Below are 24309 nucleotides of genomic sequence, written 5' to 3'. Positions count from 1 at the left end.
AACAATTGTTCGAAGATTCGGACTCGGTATACAGAGGGGGTAATCACGTGATAGTCAAGATAGTCCCGCCCATGCTGAGACAGATATTTTTACCGTGTTATACCCTTTATTACATGTACTTTCCAGGCATATTAGCAAACAAGTTACTGGCATCGATGTGGTTTCCAGCACAGAACCTTAAAATTAAAGTGGTGACCGTTCAAGTCAAGTAACGCAAATATTTACGGTTTAAGTGTAAAGTTTGAACTGCTGGTTTTCAGGATAGGGGTTCTTCTGTACTATAATAATGATATAAGTGCGCATTATTGTACGCTTTTAATCGACACTAACCATACAAGTGTGCATGATTAAACGCTTTCAATCGACGATAACCATACACGTGCGCATTATTGTACGCTTTTAATCGACACTAACCATACAAGTGTGCATGATTAAACGCTTTCAATCGATGATAACCATACACGTGCGCATTATTATACGCTTTAAATCGACGATAACCATATAAGTTCGCATTATTGTACGCGTTTAATTGATGATAACCATACAAGTGTGCATGATTGTACGCTTTCAATCGATGGTAACCATACAAGTGGGCATTATTATACGCTTTAAATCGATGATTACCATATAAGTTCGCATTATTGCACGCTTAAATTGATGATAACAATATAAGTTTGCATTATTGTACGCTTTTAACTGATGATAACTATATAAGTTCGCATTATTGTACGCTTTTAACTGATGATAACTATATAAGTTCGCATTATTGTACGCTTTTAACTGATGATAACTATATAAGTTCGCATTATTGTTTTCCGCGTGGTATTGGTTTTGCAGCCAAAGCCTCAGTCAATACTTCATGGTCAAAATTTCTACAAAAGTTAAAACGAAACATAATCTGAAAAAAAAAGTTTTCTTATGAATGTAATATTTACCATAGGGTCATTACAGTGAAGCTTGCGACAATTTTAAACTTAACGCATATGCATAAAAGCCTGTTATTTTATATCGCGGCAAAATATCTTAAAAAATATCAACTGCTCTTCATTAAATTAATACGTCTCTTAAATATGCTGCACCAACTGCATGAGACTCGTGCCAATATAATTGACCTCAGCGACACCTAGTGCGTCAATGACATACCATCTGGCTTCGTCTTTTGACTTATTAATCCACCCCGACACTCGACTGTATAACATCAAAGCCTTCAGAGACAATTCTGATTGACCTGATACTTCTTTTATATCAACAGATGACAGGTCCGCTAAAAGACAGTCAAATGTTTAATAATGGTATTATCGGTGATGTACGTAATTAATACAATTAGGTCAAACTATTGAACTTATTAAAAGTGTCTTATCTGGTATAAATATAGGTATCGAATAACGAAATGGTCCGCTTAAAGACGGCAAAATGTTTAATAATGGTATTATCGGTGCTGTAAGTAATTAATACAATTAGGTTAAACTATTGAACTTATTTAAAGTGTTTTATCTGGTAGAAATATATATATATATCGAATAAGGAAATGGTCCGCTTTAAGACGGCCAAATGTTTAATAATGGTTTTATCGATGCTATAAGTAATTGATACAATTAGGTTAAAATAGTGTACTTATTCAAAGTGTCTTATCTGGTATATAGGTATCGAATATGCAAATGGTCTGCTTAAAGACGGTCAAATGTTTTATAAAGGTATTATCGGTGCTGAAAGTAATTAATACAATTAGGTCAAACTATTGAGCTTATTTGAATAGAGGATATTTGTTGGATTCGGTGGATTATCGATTTTAATTCACGAGTGATCATAGAAAATAATATTATTTAACAAATTTTCTTTTTATTTTATGCTTTTTTTCCATCGTTTATATAAAGAGTATAAAGAGTTTAACTAAAGAATTTCACTGGGATAGTGACGTCATTTCGTAAAAAAATGATGTCATTTCACAGTGAACAGTGAAAATTATCGATCATTTGCACTGATAATTTTCACTGTTTAAAACAGTGAAATTATCAGTTTAAACTCATTGATATTTCTCTATAAACCACCCGAAAGCATAAAATAAAGTGTCTTATCTGGTATAAATATAGGTATTGAATAAGCAAATGGTCCGCTTTTAAGTAGGCCAAATGTTTTATAAAGGTTATATCAGGGCTGTAAGTAATTAATGCAATTAAGTTTAAATATTGTAGTTATTTAAGATGTCTTATCTGGTATATATGTATCGAATACCACGATACAATTATCACATTATATAATCGTTTTTACATGAGTAGTAAATATACGTTGAAAAAAAGCTTAATGCAAGATGCATCATTTGACACAATGACAACTGAATTGTGAAGAAGATTTATCATTTATCACTTATTACACCTCCATTACACACAGTTTGGTAATACATATTAACTATAAACAATACATTTCAGCAAACTAAAAGTTTAACACCTAAGTAACATAATAAACATACAATGGACATGACCTTAATTTAGCAACATGAAAAATGATTATAATCATGTTATTAAATATATGATATTATTAAAAGTATTCATTTCTTTACTTAAATTTAAAACTCGTTTAATTGTGCATGTAATTTCTGATTTAAGTTAAAAGCGATAACATCATCAAGTACATGATGTACGGTATATATTTACAAATGCACTGTAAACTATGTATCGCAAATGATTTACGCAATTGAATAACACATTTGACAGTTTAAAGGTCGCCTTGGTTTAGTGGATATGGTGGCCAAACGATCAGGAGGTCACGGGTTCGATCCCCACTGTGGGAGCGTCCTTTTATACGACATGAATAGGATCCCTTTTGTCTCGTCTTCAGCGTAAACTTGTCTACCAAGAGCCGTATTATTTAGGATGTTAATATTTGGTTAACATAAAGCTCCTTATATTTTAAAACTTAAGAAGAATTTGTATTTATCCTATGACCAGATGAAAATCGTAAGTATAACAATGATCGTATAAATTTAAGCTTTATAATATCGGTATTTTTAGATCACACACGGGGTTTTCCAAAAAATGGAAATATTCTTTCTATATATAATTTAATTTGCGGTCAATTATAGACATGTAACGAATTACTTCTGTTGATACGTAATGCATACACACAGGGAAATATATGTAATTTAAGCTAAACTTTGATCAATCAGCAATAGTCTAATGTCTTAATCAATACTGTATCGATCGATAATCGGTTATTTTGGATTTCTTAATTGGCAATTGTTGGGTATAGCCATTATAAAAATAGAAAAGTAATTTTAAAATGGGTATACTTCAGAGCACTTTTTACAAAATAAACCAGATACGGTGTAACTGAAATGTTAGGTTTTGCGCGTTACGTTTAAATCCGAATGTAACCGTATGGATATTTAATATTAATATTAGGATGATATGAGTTTTCTCTTCACTGTCTGATTTATTTATCTGAACCCACTCATGTGGTCGGACCAAAACATGCAAACGCAAGCGTTGAAATAAGGAAAGCAGTAACCAAGGATTGTCAGCTGCTTGACCATGTCTTCCTTATCTAAACAAAATGTTTAAGGAAATCAGTGATAACAGACAAAACTGTACATTTATTTCATAATAAACTTTACATGTTTACAGAAATCAGTGGTAACAGCCAAAACCGAAGTACATTCATTTCATACTAAACTGTATATATACATGAAAATAATAAACGTTCAGTTAAAGAAATAAACAAAAAATTATCTCTTTACAGTACTTCTTACTTATAAGCGTCTCTTTATTACAATCATTCATTTATTTGACAAATGTGTGCATACTTGCTGTAATTGAAAAGATTTCGTATGAAGTTTGATCTTTCTTCTAAATAAAACGGACATTTAAGAAGAAAGTGATACTCGTATTCTAAATCGTTAAAATTACATAAGTTTCTTTCGTTTCTGCTCATGTTATACTGATATATCAACATTTACACTCCACTAAGATATAAATGTATACCGAACCCTGAGTCTATTCTTTAACAGGGGAATAAAGGAATCATTAATAACATATTCTGGAAATTATCATACATCTGCAAAATTAAGCGATGTTTGGAGGACCAATTAACATTGGCAATTTGTGTATTGATGTGCAATCTTTGCCTATTAATGATCGTATTAAGGATACAATTTCCTTGTTTGTTTTAATGAAGTTTAATTTTTTTAAATAGTTCTTAGGAACATACCAATGAATAAAGCAAATCGACCTACTTCAGCATCGACTTTTACATTTAACAGTCTTTTACAGATTTTTTGTGTGAATACATTCAATATCAGAGGGGGTAATCACGTGACAAACAAGATGGCGACGTCCATGCCGAGGCAGGTATTTTTAGTCGTTTTATACCCTTTATTACTTGTATTATTATTTTTTATTCCGTCCACTTTCCAGCCATTTTAGAAGAAAAGTTACTGACTTTTATTTCTAAGTAATATTCGCTCTATATCTCGACTTTACTCGGTGCAAAATGTCTTAGCGGGATGTCCTAATTAGGGCTCCACTAAGAAAATTTGCACCGAGTCAAGTCGAGATAAAAAGCGAATTTAAATACGAGATAAATGCTAATCACCTTTTTACTGATATGGCTGGAAAGTGAGCGTCATTTAAAAAATGAACAGAAGTTATAAAGGGTATAAAACGGCGAAAAATAACTGTTTCGGTATGGACGTCGCTATATTGACTATCACGTGATTACCCCCTCTGTCAATATAAGTTGCCGCGGTTAATCCCCATACTTCACACTTATAATTTCGGATTGACAAGACATATGGATCAAACAACTTGCACATAACATTTATCGGGACTTCCATAGCATTTGTTATACAAAAAAGGAATGCATCGCCCGTGTAGCTGTGCCATAGAGTGTTGTTGTGGCAGGAATAAAGGACCGCATACTTGACATAACGATACCAAGGTAATTAGAATTGCTCACACTTTCTGTCTCGTTTTGTTTGTATGTCCATTTGTAACCATCGTTTAGCAAGCCCCTTTTTTGAACAACCATTAGTTTTGGTTTGGCAATATTTACAGTTTAAATCAATGTATCATATTATTCTGCTTAATTTTTTATGATGGAGCCCGTCTTTAGTGTCTGAGAAAATGACAGCATCATCCGCAAACAGGAGAAGATAAATATACACTTGATCTAGAATTATTCCTGCGTTTATTACTGTTTGCAGATTTCATTCCAAATAAAGTAAATTCTTAATTCTTCATACGAACATTCAATGCAAAGTATTGGGTTTTAAATGTTAGCCGAACCTCGCAATTATCTATATCTTAATGCCATTACATTTTCGATTGTACTATTGGTTGTTGTGTTTGTCGAATAATTTCAATCACTTTCCAATGAATTATTTCCTTCTAAGCTCATGTTAACAACAAGTCTTTATGGTGAGGTTTTGTTGTGATTGGTTGTCGTCCGTCGGTCGCCAAGAACCAAACGTTCATCGAAAAAGAAAATCCGGTAATTTTAGCGAGGATTCACTGTATTTAGGAGTGCGTGTGTAATTCGAAGTTTTTGAGGTCCTTTCCGAGCCATCGATTGAATTATGTATTGACGCGGAGTGTGCCCCAGCACTCCTACCTAATTAACTTACTAGACACACGAAAGGTGGGGCGAATTTTGAATTGTTACTGCAATTTCCAGTTATTTCATTTGTAAGTGGAATAATTTTAGATTTTGGTGTGGTCTTGTGTTGTTGGGGGAAGCCGGATTACCCGGAGGAACCCCCGCTTGTTCAGTATGGTGACCACCATTCAAATGCGCATGCTGCCGGTAACGGGCATTGCCCCCGGGTGGCCTAGGTGTGAAGCGAGTGTACCAACCACAGCTCACTGTATTCTTGAACTGCTAGGCGGCCGTCGCTTCTGGGGTCACACTCGTCTGTGTCGTCGGGTTGACCGTGGTTTTCATCAGCAACGCGGCAACAGTCGCAATGTAGTCTTTGTTTATTGTTTATTTGTTTTGAAGTGTTATACTTTGTCTAAATTAAAGAGATTTAATTAAATGACAACAGGATTATTTATCTAATTTTGGGAAAAGGGTCTGGCCTTTTTTGAGGGGAAAAAAATCGCGCGAAACACCGGATTTTGGGGGAAAATAAGAAAAGTCTTAAATAATCAATTTTAAATATTTTACTGTTTTAAAAACAAATTCAAGGCAACATATAATTTAGTTATGCAATATCTTTCTATTTTCTACACTGGATCAGGTTAACTTATATATTTAAAGGTTAAAACAAAAAAATATTTTTTTTTTTGGGGGGGGGATGAAATCTAGGGTATTATTAACCTGCTAAAGGGCCGTTTTTCGTCGGGTCACAAACTTAGGAAGGGAATAAAAAACCTGGATAACTACGTCGGGCTTCCTACGCTGCACGAAGTCAATCTCGCGTTCGCTCGTAAATGTTCGGATGTCGTAGCCGGAACTCACATGGAATTTATTATATAAAATGATAAAAACTGTAGCGTAATTACATATTGTTCGTGGAGAACACACAGTAACAAACACAGTTCATTTCTGTTTTCATCTAGATTTATTTCTGTTGAATATTTTCTAACACAACGCTTGCTAATGTTCATGAAATACAATTTTACAGCGCGGCGGCCAATATGGCCACCACATCAAGAAAACGTGACAAATCTAACCGCAGAATGCTAATATCTGTCCGTAAGATGCCCAAATCTGACCAAACATCTACATTTTTTCTACAGGTTAATTCGCATAAAATTCCCTTATAACTTTGATTGGTCATTAGTGTCCGTTTCTTCACGTGCGTATTGTTGATCGGTTGAATTGCTTAATGTACTAGAGATACCAATTTATTCATGTATTTACACGCTTGTCGAATACTCCAAAATTTAATTACTTTGTGATGATATAAAGTTTTAACGTTACGTTTCCCGGTGCAATACTTTGTATGACCTATGCAAATAAGGCTTTTCGGTGACCCTTTCATCTGGCCTATTTCAATGACTATATGAGGTAATAACAATCCTATGTCAATATGTTGAACATTTCGTTAATTTAATGCTTTGTTAAATACTATGGTCTCTCGATTCTTCTATCTAAATATACTTTTCAATTTGTTGACTTAGACTACTTCACCATGACTGTAAATATATTTCATGTTCTTACTTGCAAGAGACCTTAATTCAAGTTCTAGTTTATGTGTACTCTTAGATTATTTGTAATTGACCAATATATCATAAAAAATTATTATTAAATTTCCAAACTTCATCCTAACAATCAAATATGTTCTTTATAGAACCCTTATTATTATAATATAAGATGTATATATTATATGCTGTTACGTTACACAACACATCTATATATGTATATATGTATATATATATATATATATATATATATATATATATATATATATATATATATATATATATATATATATATATATATATATATATATATATGCAAAACGAGCTATTTGTAGCGCGATAAATCTATGTTCCAGACCAATTTGGGCTTTTGCTATGAAGACCATTGATTTTGTAAGTGTCAACTTTAATTTACGCATATATTTTGTACGAAATATTCTTTGATTTTGAGTATTTATGGGCTTTTAACAAAGTTAATTAGCTGAAAAATTTCGTTTTTACTTCTTATTTAACAAACTGCATTCAGACCGGTCAAGAACTAAAAGTAATATGGAATAATACAAATGATAGCATGCAATGAACACATTTTAAATTAACTTAATGATTTTATTGATATGCAATACAGAATAAACCAGATCACTTTGCAAAATGAACATACAGGTATTTCATCGTTAACAAAGCACAATTAAACGTCTGACGTATAATGGCTGTAAGTTTTCAATGTGCACCAAGTACTGCTTCTTCTATTACTGTTACGAAACCTTTATAAAATCAATACGTTTTTATGATAATTTATAATAAACGTTATGTACATTATCAATAAACTATGTTATAATAAAACACAGTTCAATAACATGAAGGTGTTATATTCATGCTTTTGAGAACATGTAGTTATGCATATGTATCTCATATAAATAATGTACAAATATTTCGATGTGATGTAAAAGTATGTTAAATCATCTTAGTTCAAGATCGGCGTTAATATAAAGCTACAAAAGATCAAAATATAACGGAGTTCATTAATTGTTCCAAAATTAATGATGTTTACATGGGTAGGTATTAAGTCGAATCGATACATTACCGTTAACAGTTTACAAAATGTAAACAGTTTAACACACAGTAACTTCTCAATTTAAGCTTGCGGCTTCCTACTCAACTCATGTCTGGTAAAGTAATGAACTGCTGATTTATTAGCTTTTACGCTTTTACTTAGATTATTGATCGACTTAGATTCCCTGTCACAGGTTGTTGCTGTAGTTGTGAATGTTTGTATTTATGCTTCACTCTTGATCAGCAGACGATTTATTGCTTATATCTTATGGAGGAGTCCGGAGATAGCCGATGTATAACGATTGTATATGTTTATCTCTTAGTGACAGGGGAAGGAAATCCAGACGACCGTCCTACGTTTAGAGATTAATCTGTTCGTGGGCTGTAACATACACAAGTCAGTTAAAGCATGCATGCATGTAAGTTTTATATAATTCTAGATTTCTTCATTGTCAACATTAGACATTAATAAACACTGTAACATGTATGGGAAAACATTCTTTCAAGAAACAGGTCTTCTCTTCGTACTTTCTTTTTCCATTTATATTGTGTACACCAGCGTCACTACTCAGTATGCTTGTTGAAATATAATGTTATATTTCAGTATGTATGCACGGGTTTGCGTTTATGTTTTTGGACCAGAAAATTGGCATATAATTCTAATTTATAGACACTTAATTCGTGTTATAAAATTAATGTGTACGTTTACTTTCGGTTTCCATGTACGAAACATCAGTATAATAATATAGTTGCCTTTCTTGCTGTCACTATACATGCCAATCTAAGCATTTGGGGGTAATGACAACTATCTTGTCAAAACGGAACAAATCCAATAAACTGGCATTTCCGTCGATTATTTAAGCATAAAAAAGGAGATGAAAGATAAATAATGTTCATATGTCCACCAACTTTGTCAAATTAAATACAATTTTTTTAGATTATATTGCTAGAACTGTTTGACTGCCAATATACGCGAAGATAATTCGAATTATGTAGCCTCCGATTTCCATATATCGAGCGAATAAGGAAACATGTAAAATTATGTTTGAATTGATGCAAACACTGCCGCAATACATGCTTCACCTTTAAGAATTATTTAATTCTCGTTAGAACCATGCCCAAATTGTTTATTTACAACCCGTTTAAACATGCGAAGCCAGATAGTTCCTTACACACCCGCAAATTACACCCACAACGCGCGTTGTTTACCCGGTATCGAGAAGTCACATCCGAAAAGCGAGAGTAATAGGCACTAGGCCAACAAAACTTCTGATTCACTGAAAATATTTATAAAAACTGAAACAGTAATTTAACTTTTTATGCTCCCCCAATTTTTTTTGTTTGGGGGGGGGGAGCATATAGTCGCCGCTTTGTCTGTCCGTCCGTGTGTCCATGTGTCCGTCCGTCCGTGCACAATTTTTGTCCGGGCTATTTCTCAGCAGTTAATGACCGGAATTCAATTAAACTTTATCGGAAGCTTCACTACCAAGAGGAGATGTGCATATTATCAGCCGGTTCTGGTCGGATGATTTTTACAGAGTTATGGCCTTTTGAAATTTTCCATTAACTGTACATATAGTGCAATTCTTGTCCGGGCTATTTCTCAGCAACTAATGACCGGAATTCAATGAAACTTTATGGGAGCTTCACTACAAAGAGGACATGTGCATATTATCAGCGGGTTCTGGTCGGATGATTTTTCACAGAGTTATGGCCCTTTGAAATTTTTCATTGTACATATAGTGCAATTTTGTCCGGGCTATTTCTCAGCAACTAATGACCGGAATTCAATGAAACTTTATGGGAAGCTTCACTACCAACAGGAGATGTGCATATTATCAGCCGGTTCTCGTCGGATTGTTTTTCACAGAGTTATGGCCCTTTGAAATTTTCCATTGTTCATATAGTGCAATTCTTTTCCGAGCTATTTCTCAGCAACTTATTACGGGAATTCAATGAAACTTAATGGGAAGCTTCACTACCACAAGGAGATGTGCATATTTTCAGCCGGTAATAAACGGATGATTTTTCACAGAGTTATGGCCCTTTGAAATTTTCTATAAACTGTACATATAGTGCAAATCTTGTCCGAGCTATTTATCCCCAACTACTGAATGGAATTCAATGAAGCTTTATGGGAAGCTTAACTACCTTGAGGAGATGCGCATGTTATTTGTGAGTTATGGTTAGATGATTTATTTAGAGAGTTATGGCCCTTTGAATTTTTTAAGTTGCTAAACCATCCATCGTATTATTTTGTCCAAAGTCATGCCCCTCAAGACGTTTCCTTTTCTCTGAATATATAGTGCAATATTGTGACAAAAAAAACTTTGGGGAGCATCACCCGTCTCCGACGGTGTCTTGTTACATTTTCTAGTGATCTATTGACAAAATAAAAAAATGAAAGTGGCAAAGCAACATTATATATTCGTTGTTATGTGTAGGTTCCCTTTTTACACGGGGTGTCCTGTAATGGTTGCTATCCTGCTTTGGACTATAGCTCACAATTTGTTTTTGCGATTGAAAATCCCATAACGCTGAAACAAGACAATGGTTGGACAACGTAAGTTGCCCTTTTTTCATCACTACCTATGATAACGCCAAGCAAATAATACACACATATTTCATTTGCAGTGCAAACTTTCTTTAATAATGCTAAGCGAAATAACATTTATTCAATGTTAGCTACACAAAAAGCACAACTAAACTAAGTAATATATTTTAAACACATTCGAGCACAATTGTGTGTCTGTGTGTAGTTACATTTTACGAAGATAGAAATAGTGTAAAATATTAAATATATGCAATACATCTTTCACATGTAAATAGTAAATCCTTTATAAATGTAGAATTATATAACTATAATATACTATTCTTGTGAGCGCCTTTTTAACAGTTGAAAACAAAACTTGTATATTAAATACGATGTATTTCTAGCATTTGAATGAAGATTTATATTGCACCTGTTTTATTAAAAGTATGTTTAACAAAAAATGTATCAAAAACAAAATGCAATATCCACTTAAATCAATATTAGAGGGGTAAGGACAGGATCTCAATATGTTTTATTACATAAGATGAATACTTTTTACTTATTACAGGATATAGAGGTATTGTTTTTAATCATTATTTTAACCATACCAATTATAGTCCGACAAAACAAGCAGTAACATATCTAGATTTTAGTTAAACTATATCTGCAACTATTACAAGAACTATTTTCGTCTGACAAAATAAAACAAACTAAAGTATTACCTATATGGCCCTCTTTCCACATTCCAAGGTTCATGAACATAGCTCAAGTACGATTTGAGTTATCGCAGGATCCAGATTCGGACGAATGATATTCTGACAGACAGCCGGACCAGAGCTTAACTAAAAGTCTTTCATGTATACATCGGTAGCAAGCGAATATAATCAAATTGTGAACACATCTATATACTCCAGTTAACAAACCAATCGTGACAGAGCAAAAGCAGATTATAAATACGTTTTCCGTTAAATAAAAAACATTAAGCATAAATATTAATGTATAACAAATCTTTACTATAAACTTAAGCTTACAGACAAAGATCTCAGTGTTTGACATGATATATTGCTGTCAGAAACTTAATATACCATGCATCTTAACAGGTTAAAAAGGGAATTGTTCATGGAAAATGTTTGAAATTTATGGGTACAAACAAGGGATGCAACGAATATTTGGTAAGTTAGTGATTGATAAGCGAAGAAGTGTTAACCATGTTCAGGATGTGTAAGGCTAAATTGTGATAATATATTTAATCACTTTCCCTGTATTATGTTTTATCCTTTTATTTCACTTTACATTAAATTTGGTAATTATATATAAGAACCCAACTCGATACCATCAGGTCACGCCACATATCACGATGCATTGCTTCTCTTGTTACTTAGTGCGTGTTCATGTATTATTTAGTGCGTGTTGATGTTTTCGTTAGAACGTGTTCATGTATTATTTAGTCCAAAACAAAAGCTATATTAATCTCACACTGTGTCCCTTCACACATTCAACCATTGGTTCAGGATAACGATGCTTTCAAAACCCACATACGTTTGGTATTACTTGGTAAATGTATTAATGAAATCAGCACAAATAATTTTCCTGAGTTCAATCAACATATTTTGCTGTTCATTAGATATAAAGACTAGAAAACAATTTGTCTAAAAACTTTAATTTAAACTTAACAATTGTTTATTGAACCAAATTATTAAAAAATAGACACGGCGTATTGTTTCGTTAGAGCCTGGTAGACGATGGGTTTATTCATCCTATTACCAGATGAAAATCAATAGTATAACAACGATAGTATAAACTTGAGGTTCATACAATCGCTATAATTAGATCAGATTTGTGTTTTTTCCTAAAATTGGAGAATCTGTTTTTGTCAACTACGGATAAACAAAATCGTCACAAAATGCGATATTTGATTATTATTAATGGAAAACAGAGAGGAAACATTGGATATATCCAATATTATGTAAGTTAGGGATACAGATCAAGTTTATCCTGCTCGGCTCGAACCATGTTAGCGATCGGCAAGCCTCGCGCTACCTCGGTGCTAAGGATTGCATGAAAAACTTGATCTTTATCCAAAACTCACATAATTTTCTCTATATATTCGAAAAGCATAAACCGGAATCTTGCCAATATAAACCAAAAAAAATGAACAAAATATCAAAATAGGATCCACATTCTATTCTACAATTCAGAAAACACCTAAATAGTGTTCATTTGTACCAATCCGACAGCCATTAAATCTATACGGAATTGAAGACGAATGAATTCATATTAATTTACATATAGCATGTGTATAATGCACACACACTCAAACCAGTTGTTTAATTTGATAAAATCCGTTCACGGTCATTGTACTTGCTTAAGGTAATTATTTGCGCCTTGTGTAAACTTTCCCAGACATCCTCTTTTGCTCTTTTTTCTTCTTTTCGGCTTTAGGCCGTCCCAAACTTGGAATTGAAACCTTACTTGATGTATCTCCTTACTCCTTAAAAAAAGAAGTAATAACAATGTAACCACCGTGCAAGCGCCAAATCAACCATATTATACAATATTAATCATAAATCTATTCACGTATACACGTCTCATCAAATAAATATGTTTATTAATCGTTGTCATTAGCTTTCACTAGAATGCAGCACCGTAATAACGGGACTCTACTTAGCTTTACCATTTTAATTGTATAATTATATTTCTGCAACGCTATTTTGACGCTTATTTTGAATACTTTTATTACTACATATGAGCCATTTGTTTTCGAGTTTGGCCTTTACGTGACCGTATCTGACCAATAAATATCTAGCTTTCTGACCGAATGTACACACATTATGAGATGCACATTACAGGTCGAAATAAGACAACTTACCACTTATGCCTCGGCCTCCATCCTTTCCGTGATCAGGTGGTCCTGTTCTTTTTTGCCCTTTTTGCCACCTAAACGCGTTGTTCTGGTCACAGTAGTCAATGAATCTTAAAGTAATATAACAAGATGTTAAAATGCAAAGGGGATGAATGGCTTTTAATAACGGACGTACATTACGGTGAAGTAAACGAATTTAATACATTCGACTATATGTACAGCAATAATGGCTTAGATTTGAAGGGTTCATTAAGTATTTTGTATAGTAAAAATACATATAGTATAAAATATTACAAATCTGGCAACATTTTAGTGAGAGAACTAAGTACCCAATTGCATATTCAATAAACTTACTTGATCCACCCGACTATCAGATAGTCTATCATAATTCTTCATGATAATGACATACTGAAATCCTATCATGGTAGTAACTTAAGTAACTTAACTTAAGTTAATTTAAATAAAGTATGCAGTATTAAACCATAACATTATGGTCAATTTTTCGTTGTAGTATTATTTACCAACTTGTTTATTTAAATTGCATCAACCAATGTTTTACAGTATTCATGCCCTAATACTAGCTTAAACAAAGTTGCAATTGCTTCAATAGCGTCTATCTGACGAAAATATAACTCGTGATAAATCATCTCTCAAAACTAAGTAATGTTTAAAATTAGCCTCTAACAGTTGCTTACACTATGTGTATTCCGGAGATTAAACAACGCGGCTCTGAAACGTATAAATAGACGGACTTATTGTGTATAACCACATATAAGTATCAGCCTTTCCCTAAAAAATAAAGAGGTGCCAATGGAATAAATTGTAATTCATATATTTGTATTGGTAAAGTGTTAAGAGCATTAATGCAAATATTCCTAACCGTGATTGTCGTGATGTTGTATCATACCCAAATGTTGTCCGTACTTTGCGGTTAACGTCGTTTTCGAATGACTGTCTTGGAATCAAGTTTATATGTACATGAATGATCACTGACCCAAAATACCAAACTTAGAGGAACTAATTATTACATTCAAGGCAGGATATGACAGTTATTAGCAAGAGATATTTGTACAACATGCACATTCTAATGATTTGAATCACTTACAGGTATACATTTATAAATCAGCCTGAACTCGAATCAAGATATGAATTACTAATTGTCTGGAACATGTCTCTGGTAGACGCACTATAATAAATTTTATTTAAATCGTACTTGAAAGGCTGCTGAAAGTGTTTTTATTTTGGGTATGAATGACCATCGTAACAATATCATTTTATTTTAAGTGGAGTGAAAATGTGGTACCACAAAATCCATAGGCGACTTCCTCTCCTTTAAAGTTCACATTATACCCCTTTGAAAGATCGTTAGTCAAAGTGCTGTAAAGATATTGAGCGCAAACATAACGCTCTACAATCCAACCGACCAACGACCAACGAACAGGTGAAAGGCAATATTATCCAGCGTCGTCGAATTGGGAGGGGAGGGGGTTACATTTATAACCATACAGGAATTAAGAAATTCCAGATACAACACCAGGAAAAACAAACCTCCAACGTACTTGTGAAAAACAATATTATCCCTCTTCGTCGAATTGGAGTCATATTTATGACCATATAGGAATAAGGAAACTCCAATTTGACAAGCAGGAGACCCCCCCCCCCCGGTTCACACTCACGTCTTCCAGCAAGAATCCTGTTCAAGCGTTATGGGGTTTCCAATCACAATCAACAGAGCTCGAGCACGTGTCATGGCAACATTGAAACGCTATAACAAATTTAACAAGAATGCAGTTCATCTTCCTATCTTTGCCGTGATTAGTTTGCTATTTAATTTTTAAATTGAAATCTCTGACTGTTTAACAAAATAAAAAAACGACTGTCGAAACTATTGATATACGTCGGCAAAACTGAACAAGCACTTTTGAAAAATAATATATATCGCATCTTTTGTTTATACATACACTTTTATTTGTATTATACAAATATATTTGTTCACTTGTTTCAAGAGTTCCTTTATATCATCACTGGATCATATTATTATATCCATGGTATTGTTTGTGTAATTTAGTCATGCTGTAATTCCGAGTTTTGATGCCTTTAAACAAACATACCTTTGGATTACGCAGAAAGCCTAGGTTGAATACCATATATATGTCTGTGTAGGCAGAGGTCATATCACTGCGCACGGCGGATATGATAATGACCTTGAACTCTTGACCTTGGAACTCCTCAACTGACCCCACAGTTATTTCATTTTGGTTATCGATATGTCTTTTAGCCAGCAGCATTTGTCTTATCTTGGAAACCTATGCCCATGGAAAGAATTATCACACAATTTATAACACGAATCATTTTTGGTTTAAATATATTCGACAAAACATTTAAGATGATACAATATAAATAGATCGACAACAACGCAAACATAAAATATTTACCCCTTTTTATTTAACGTGATGATCGAAATGCAGCAAACATAAACACATTGTAAAACGATACATGCATGTTTAATGCTTGCTATTTCTAAGTTTCATTTACGTTAATTCTTATTTCTATATGCATTTAAATTTTAGGAATTGTATGAACTTATCTTTGATTACGTACAATTTGGTTTTGTTACATGTAGGGTTATTTTCGAAAGTACAAGAGCTGGTGACAAAGAATGTCTATTACATTTATCAACTCACCTGTTTCTTATATGGAGCGATGATTCCAATATCAGAGGGTTTTAATTTTGTTCCTGATTTCTTTATCAGCAATGCAGTCAGGTACATATCAATCTGCGCTATTTCATCTCTGTTAAGAAGAAAAACACATAGTCAAGAAAGAAAGGCAAACATATATGTATCATATCAAATCGTAACATTAGTGAAATAAGTTATGAAATAATATCATTTAAAACATCCGGTGTTAAAGGAGAATTTTTGTAAGTTTGATGACTGTTGAAAGGTATAATGGTTATAATTGTGTATGGAATTTAAATTAGTAACCTAGTTTTTCAAACCAGATTTGACTGTGTCCTCTATATTGTGAAAATAAACACTCTGACAATCGTTCATCAAGTGTGATTCATAAATGCCCCAGGATTGGTAGTATTTTTTGGGATTAACATGATCTATTTTCTTGACGCGTTTGACCAGATTTAACCCTTTCCCATTCAGAAGCAAAGTGAAAATGGCTATGTGCAAACAGCAAAAAACCCCACAACAAAACAGCCTTCGAGTAATTCGCAGTCTGTTCAGGTTTTATGCTGTTTGCTGTTCATCAGTATCTAAGGTTTGGTAACGAAGCCTTTAAACCTTGAATGTAGTTAGAAAGGTCTTTAATTAAATTTAACTTTCTACAAACCCGTTAAAACACGTATCTAAGTGGTAACGGGTAATATTTTGCCAAAATGTCAAGATAATGAAGTAATCAAGTTAAATTTACATCGTGAATGTTGCCCCTAGAGTTGTTAAAATGTTTTCTAAGATTTGCCCAGTGACATATTTGCGGAAGAACACGACACAGATTTACATTAATGCTTAACTGAGATTATGTAAAAATGTGGCCTGCAGAGTGGCTAAGATTTTTCTAAGATTTTACCAAGCGACTTATTTTTAACGCACGTTACCAAGATTCAGACACGGTCGTCATATTGTTATGAATGACAGTGTGACCTAGGTTTTGGACGCACGTTACCCAAATGATTTTAACACACATATTGTCCAGATAATCATTCTGAAAGTTTTTCATCAAAATTGGGTGAAAGCATTGGCCTCAACTGTAGTAAAGAGCTTAAAGTTGACGACAAACACCGCAAAATTCGGGACGACGGACATCACACCACGGGTGATCACAATAGCTAAATGCCATAAAGAAACTAGCCTGTTAAACCACGATGGACTGTCACCCTCCCGTTCCTCTGTTTCAAACACTGAGTGAAACATCACAGGAAACTTATCCCAATCAAGCATGCAGTTTAGGACTTTGGAGTCACCACATGCCTCTAGCTGATTGTCGTAAAATATACGCCTTGGGATTTCCAGGATGCTGTCATGTGACCGGTAGTTTCGGATAAGTTTTGTGATGTAGCGTTCGTCATACGGCTGGGATTTGTACATATCGATATCGGTCATCATTCTCTCCATCAAGGAAACAGCTATAAGGAAATCAGATAATACAATTACACGTTTGATTCAATAATATGAAAACAATTCACAGAATATAACGAAGAGTTCTAGAAAAGTATATTGTATGTAGCCGTCAATGGAAAACAATGTATGCAAAATGTCGCAGTATAATCCCTTTCTTTCTCTTAACTATTGGAAAAACTGTGCTCATTTCTATCTGTTTACTGTTGGAACAAAATATCTTTGCCATAAATACTACTATTCGAGACACATAGCTTGCTTTAAACTCAAACATGGGTCATGCCATTTACAGACAATCATGGCCTATGTAAACGGTATATTAAACATTATATTACTATTTCAATATACATTTAAAAGTATTTAGAAATTGCAGCAAATAGCAGCAATTCCGCAAATATGTTCTTCACTTCAACATTGTGTAAATACATATTAACTTCTAACAAGATTTTGACATAATTTGGCAGAAACCCTGCTTCAGCTTTGGTATCAAATTTCTTTTTTACCAATTATCTGGCCAAATTAATTAAAAACTTGTTATTCGAGGTCCGCATACTGCCGCTACAAACACAAATTCTATAACGAATAAAGCGACACCTGTATTTATTGACTTAAACGAATGACGGCAGTATGTACTCAAATTATTTACGTTATGGATACTGTCCCCGATTTATTTATAAAAAAAATAAATATAATACAAATGTACTCACGTAACCCAACGTTTCGAGCAATAGCAGAACGGACAATCGGTCCAAGCTGTTTTGGATCACCGGCTATGACCAACTGTGCTCGCCTAGATGTATCTCTAGGATCCATAAGTCCAGTTATAGGCACGATACATTCAGGTTCCACCGCGTGGCCACCTTCATCTATGAAGATGTGCGTGAAGTGGTTCGTAGGAAACTGCCCTGTCACCAGTCTGTAATGTCATGTTCATATTGATATTAATTTATGTGTTCAACATAAAAAAGTTCAATCCTTTGAACAGTTTGTTTTGGGTATTGTTATGAGTATATATAGATGTACTGAAACCATTATACCTTCCAGCTGTCATCAAAGTCACAACAATGATCCTGTATTCCATGAGTGTGTTTACGGATGGATAGAAAAAGCATGCGTTCAGTTGATCGTAGTTGTACTGACCCGTGGTCTGTAGAATAAAAACAACACAAATTGCAGAAATAGAACACTTATTTAAAACGTTCGACATTTATAAACACTTTATTGTTGAGATAAGCGACCATGACATAAGCGGATTGCGCATTTCATTTTAGTCAAACCTAAATGACGAACCAAAACTTTTTTTTACACAAAACAACAACACAAGTTGTTTTGCAATAAATATTTATTGTATTAATAATATATTAAGTCCTTATATTTATCAGCGCTTTTGAAACGTGGACAAAACAGGGGAAATGCCAACATTCATGAACATTTACCGCTATTTCGGCAGGCAATGTTTCAGGTTGTCGTGACAAAGCATACATTCTGAAGATGTCCGCGTTCATGATGGGCTTATCCTTTAACAATTTCCGCATTAAAGTATCTGCCGCAGAGTTTTCAGGACAGCAAACAAGAATACGACTGTCTTGGTATCCGCTGTAAACCTAATATATATAAAACTAAAATAATATATATGTGTCATAGGCTACAGAAATCAGTACAAACGAGGAAAAATCACATTTTCGTTTTTTGTCATTTTGTAAAAGATGAATGCAAGCATAAGTCAAATCCAAAATTTTAGGTTTCTTTCTATAATAGTTTTTTAGATATTGAGTTTTGAACACATGCGCCCTTTATACGATCTTATAGCTAAATAATGGTTTTCTATATCAATTGACATTGACAACAAATTCTTTTGTAAATACAGTATACAGGTATTTACCGTATAGCATTCACACATAGATTAAATGCATTAGCTACACTGACAATGATTTTTACATTTTAAGTGCGAACAAAAGCAATCATTTGAATACAGCGGTTGCTATGGTAACGAATTTACATAAAATACATTAATTTCATTAAAATTGTTTAAATATCAGGGAAAAACTAAATATATACGTTTTTGTCAAATATATGATAAAACTGCTTATAGTCAATGATCTTTATTTCAACATGGTGTTTATTTAATACATAGTAACACAAAGAATCTAAGAAAATAGGTTGAGCTAAAGTGCAACATGTCCTTTTTTAGAAAAGATCCACATATTTTACAGTGTATTGATTTCAATCCATTTAAGACTTTGCACAACGTAAACATCATATATGTAATATAATAGTGCCATACATATATGCTGGTAAAAATGTTAATGTACAGACATTTTGCTGATGGTAACCATGGTTACCATGGCAACAAATAGATAAAATATCCATTTTTACTGTTTTGAACAGCAAAAACACCTAATTTTATTAGTAAATCCTTTCCCATACAAATCAAACATGAAAAAGAACAACATTATTTGACCAAACAATTTAACTGCAATTTGTTTACGAAACCCTTATAGTAAAACCGCCATAAATAAACACAAATAATAACAACATGTACTTCTTATTCAGAACAATTAAAGATGAACATGTATTATTTTTAAGGCATTAAAAGATACCTTCTATAAATCAGTTAAAATAAACACTATACCATTATCATATAAATAGAATTAATTCAAGCAACAAATAAGTAAATGCAAAATAATGTTTCCATAGCAACCAACATTCTTATTTTACATGTAAATGGGATTCGCAATCATGGGTATGATGAGCTTCAACAAAACTTATATATTACCACCTGTCATAATAAATGAACACACATGGACAGTGGTTTATTTATATGGCTAAATGTTTTTTCAAACTTTATAAAACATGTTTCAAGACATGACATTTTACATAAATAGCATAACATAATAAGTTTCAATTTAGAAAATACCATGCCACAGGCCAATTTAATATTAAAATTTTCACACAAGTAATTGTTGCTGAAAAGTTCACCAATGAACAGTTTATATGGTAAACAATAACATATAACTTGGTAATCAAAACAAATAATCTAAGGCTATTTGACAAACAGGATCATACAATTTTCAACCTTATAACAAACAAAGATAGGACAGGGCACATGTTTTTTGCAACTTCTGAGTCACACAGACGGTTTTTGTTTTTTTTTACTTCGGCTTGGGACAGGTAGCTTGCCTACTGAGGTCTGATTAAAAAAAACTGCCCTATTTCCTCATAAAGGTACCATTGTCAGGCGATACTGAGTCAAGGTTCTTTAATTCAGGCTGGGCAAGACTGGCTAGACATTGATGGTAAGAGGTCAGCACTCTTTCAAGTTTAACAAACAGTGAGTATCAACTGTAGATTTTTCACTTGTTTTACAAAATACCAAGCCTGGTTTACCAGCATCAATGAGGAAATGTTGGTACTTTTAAATGTTCTTCAAGGGTATGAACAACTGGGCAAGAAAAGTTTTCCAATTGTATAGGTGCACAGGCTTCTCCAAATCACCAATCATGTGCAGCACATTAAGTCCAGACCTTGAGGATGTGGATACAGTCTCAGCAACAGCTTCGATGGTCTCTGCATCACAAAGTCTGGAAAAGTGTGAAGCATAAATATTGGTTAAATATTGCAGAGCTTTATTTCCTTCTTAGAGAATGGCAGTTTTTCAAACATTTGATAAGCTCGTGACTCAAATGTTCACAATTTAACTATTTAACTAAACTATTTTTTCACAATTTAGAACAGTTCTTAACTCATTTTTCACAAAATGAGGGGCCAAAGGCCACTTCACAAAGATGGGAAAAAGTCCATGTATTAAAGACATTTCTTATGAATACTGGAAGTAATAATTTGCCAGTGCTCATTTCAATATGTATACTAACATTATCAGATGGTAAATCATTATCTACTGATGAATATACCTACACTTAGACTTCCATAATCCAAAATGCCAATCAGGCAAGAACTTGATGTGGCCGCAGTCACCATCATCGAGTATCTCATTCGAGTGTGCAGCCCTAATTGAAAATGGAAATAATATTAACATATCATTTTCACAATCTGTAAAAAACCTAATAAAACTTAAGCACAAATATTATGTCTATTCTAAGCCCTTCTTATTTGTTAACCAAACAAAAAGCATTCCCAAACATTTTTAATATCAAATATTCCATTGATTAATATGACATCTATTTTAACATAGTTATATGTAAATAAGGAGTGATTTTAATTTTTTCCCAAACTTTTATCCTTTAAGATGCAAAAATGGTACCAAATTTTCATGCAATAACATTGTATGCATAAGTAAAAGTTCTTACAAACACTAACTCTACACAATGCATACCAAAGTACACAGTTGTTCTTATTTTGTTCAGCAGTTGTCAAAGTAGAAACTGCCTCTTCCTCCCCTAGGCCATAGTGATGAAGCTAGTAATGCACATAGCTAACAACAGTGTTGGCGCCTTTCCCGGGTGATTCAGCCTCATTCGCTAAGTAAAACACCTGTTTTCCTGCAAAAGAACAAGAAATGAAAATAAGAGCAAACTGACTATAATTGTTATTTGATACAGAAATATGTATTTCATATTTCATCTAAAATAATGACAGTCACACTAACACATTTTTGCATATTTAAGAATAATATGGGACATGTAACTGATCTAGAAATTAATAATCACGCCTACCTGTATCTTCACAGCAAACACAAAAGACTTCACATTTTTTCGCAGTCTTGAAGTAGTTTGGTCCAACCTATGATGTATGTAAGTTTTTAAAACAATTGTCAAGATTGAAAAGATAAATATCTTTCACTTAACTTCATAGCAATATAACAAAATAATGCAATAATAATAATCATCATTAAAAATAATCATAATAATTAAGTGTCTTTAGGAGTTTCGTAAAGTCTGAGTGTTATCAAGTGGGCTTTTATTACTAAATCCAATTCATCACGAGTGAGTTCATGGCAGTATTGTCTAAAAGAAATTGCTTGTTGAAAGCCAATGACATCGCTGCACGGTTTGTTATGAAATGAATAACAGCCACATGTTAGAATTTGGAATTTGTTTTGCTTTTCTTGTTCCTATAATTGTTTAAATCAAACAAGGAATTCTCAATAGGGACAGACACTCCATCTGTCTCATTTAGCGCTGAATCCTGATAATTCTGTTTCTGAACAGTTTGACTCATAGTTAATGTCTTCATCAGAATCTGAAGAGGGCACATTTTCATTTCAATAGTTCTAATACATCATACATGGCTTGTAATATTATCATGTATAATGCTTGATGGTCTGTTTTGAAAATATTAATGTCAAGTTGTCAACCAAATTCAAATCTTCAATAAAAATATCATCCTGGCCCTGTGAGATTTCATATGGGATCGTGCTTGCTGAACTTTCTTGTGACATATTTACAATTTAAATAAGAGCGCCATTACATTTTGTAACCAACAACAAAGTTTTCGAAGCGAAGTATTTTACTTCCGGGTTAACAGTTTCATTTTCACTGTTCTCTAAGTCTAAATAGGACCATTGTTTACCAAAATTAATGATTGTCAAGTTTATTTAAATATCTTACCTGATTTTAACTACGATCCTTCAATTGAAGAAATTATTGTCAGGATTGATTGACAATTTATTCCAAAGGAACTCACAAACAAACGGTGAACAATGTCAATGCTAATTACGACACGCCATTTTTAGTAGAGGTCGCTTAATAAAGCAACGGTTACTTCCAACCAAATAAAAAACTATAAGTGTACATTGTCGATCAGAGCTCGGGGGCATTTCATTCTTCGAAAATATGCATATTATCTCAAGTTTCAATTGGTTTTTCACAATATAATTATAACTTTATTTCCATTTTTATAACGTCGCGCTTCAATCACGCGTAGCTTAAAATAACGTCGACCGCGTTTGTACTGATTTCTGCTGACGACGTCACATATATATATATATATATATATATAGTTATATAAGTAAAATGTAATAATCCAGATTGTGAATATTATATAATAAAAGTAAAAACACGTGTCTGGGATTTTAAATATATATTGATTTAGCCAACGCGTTTCGCATAGCTCATCAGGGCATAATACAATATATTACAACGTCAAAATGTCATGGAGATAACGTCATATCAATTATGACGTCATAACGTCAATAAATATTAAATGAAATTTAATTTGGGTTTAAATACATGTATAAAATGTTGTTCTTTTGCTAACCTAGCTGAAATATTGTTCGAAAATAGCTTATAAAATGGAAATATTTTAAATTTTGGTTCATTATGTGAACATTCATCTAAATGTTTACTTAAAGGCATCTGTCTTGTTGAGGGGTCTCGCATTTGTTGTTCATGGACAGATCGCCTATTTCTAAGTTTATCGCCAGTTTGGCCTATATAATATTGTTTGCATCCATTGCATAATAATACATAAATCACATTTTGTATATCACATGACATATTAGTTTTTATTTTGAACATTTTGCCATTAAAATCAAAAGAATTCCCTTCAATAATATAACCACACAGGGCGCATCTAGAGTCATTACATTTGGATACTCTTGGTTCTTGAGATGAAAAGTAAGATTTGGTTAACAGA

At 33.1% G+C, this 24309-nt stretch overlaps 1 protein-coding gene and 1 long non-coding RNA gene across 2 annotated transcripts; both read right to left on the bottom strand.

Moving 5' to 3' along the window:
* Positions 1-13594: 13594 nt before the first annotated feature.
* On the bottom strand, positions 13595-19353 carry LOC127839902 (putative helicase mov-10-B.1). Its single transcript, XM_052368295.1, has 7 exons — positions 19152-19353; positions 18753-18862; positions 18423-18631; positions 17450-17723; positions 16270-16378; positions 15262-15350; positions 13595-13673 (listed from the first exon to the last, which is right to left on the bottom strand). The coding sequence occupies exons 1-7, from the start codon at positions 19248-19250 to the stop codon at positions 13595-13597; spliced, it is 969 nt and encodes a 322-aa protein (XP_052224255.1). The 5' UTR covers positions 19251-19353.
* A 316-nt stretch (positions 19354-19669) lies between these two features.
* On the bottom strand, positions 19670-23514 carry LOC127837157 (uncharacterized). Its single transcript, XR_008029149.1, has 5 exons — positions 23283-23514; positions 22389-22455; positions 22023-22214; positions 21631-21722; positions 19670-21296 (listed from the first exon to the last, which is right to left on the bottom strand). It is a non-coding gene; the product is annotated as an uncharacterized LOC127837157 (long non-coding RNA).
* Between the last annotated feature and the right edge of the window lie 795 nt (positions 23515-24309).

This window comes from Dreissena polymorpha, chromosome 7 (genome assembly GCF_020536995.1).
Source record: "Dreissena polymorpha isolate Duluth1 chromosome 7, UMN_Dpol_1.0, whole genome shotgun sequence".
Taxonomy (NCBI): Eukaryota; Metazoa; Mollusca; class Bivalvia; order Myida; family Dreissenidae; genus Dreissena; species Dreissena polymorpha.
Note: the sequence above shows the minus strand (reverse complement) of the source record. Positions and strands in the feature narration are given on the sequence as shown.

Excerpts from the sequence above, each read along its gene's own strand:
- LOC127839902 (XM_052368295.1), bottom strand. The coding sequence starts at position 19,250 with ATGCGGAAATTGTTAAAGGATAAGCCCATCATGAACGCGGACATCTTC. Across the intron at positions 18,632-18,752 it reads ACTTTGATGACAGCTGGAAG|ACTGGTGACAGGGCAGTTTC; the intron begins GTATAATGGTTT and ends ATGACATTACAG. Across the intron at positions 16,379-17,449 it reads AGTCCATCGTGGTTTAACAG|AGATGAAATAGCGCAGATTG; the intron begins GCTAGTTTCTTT and ends TCTTCTTAACAG.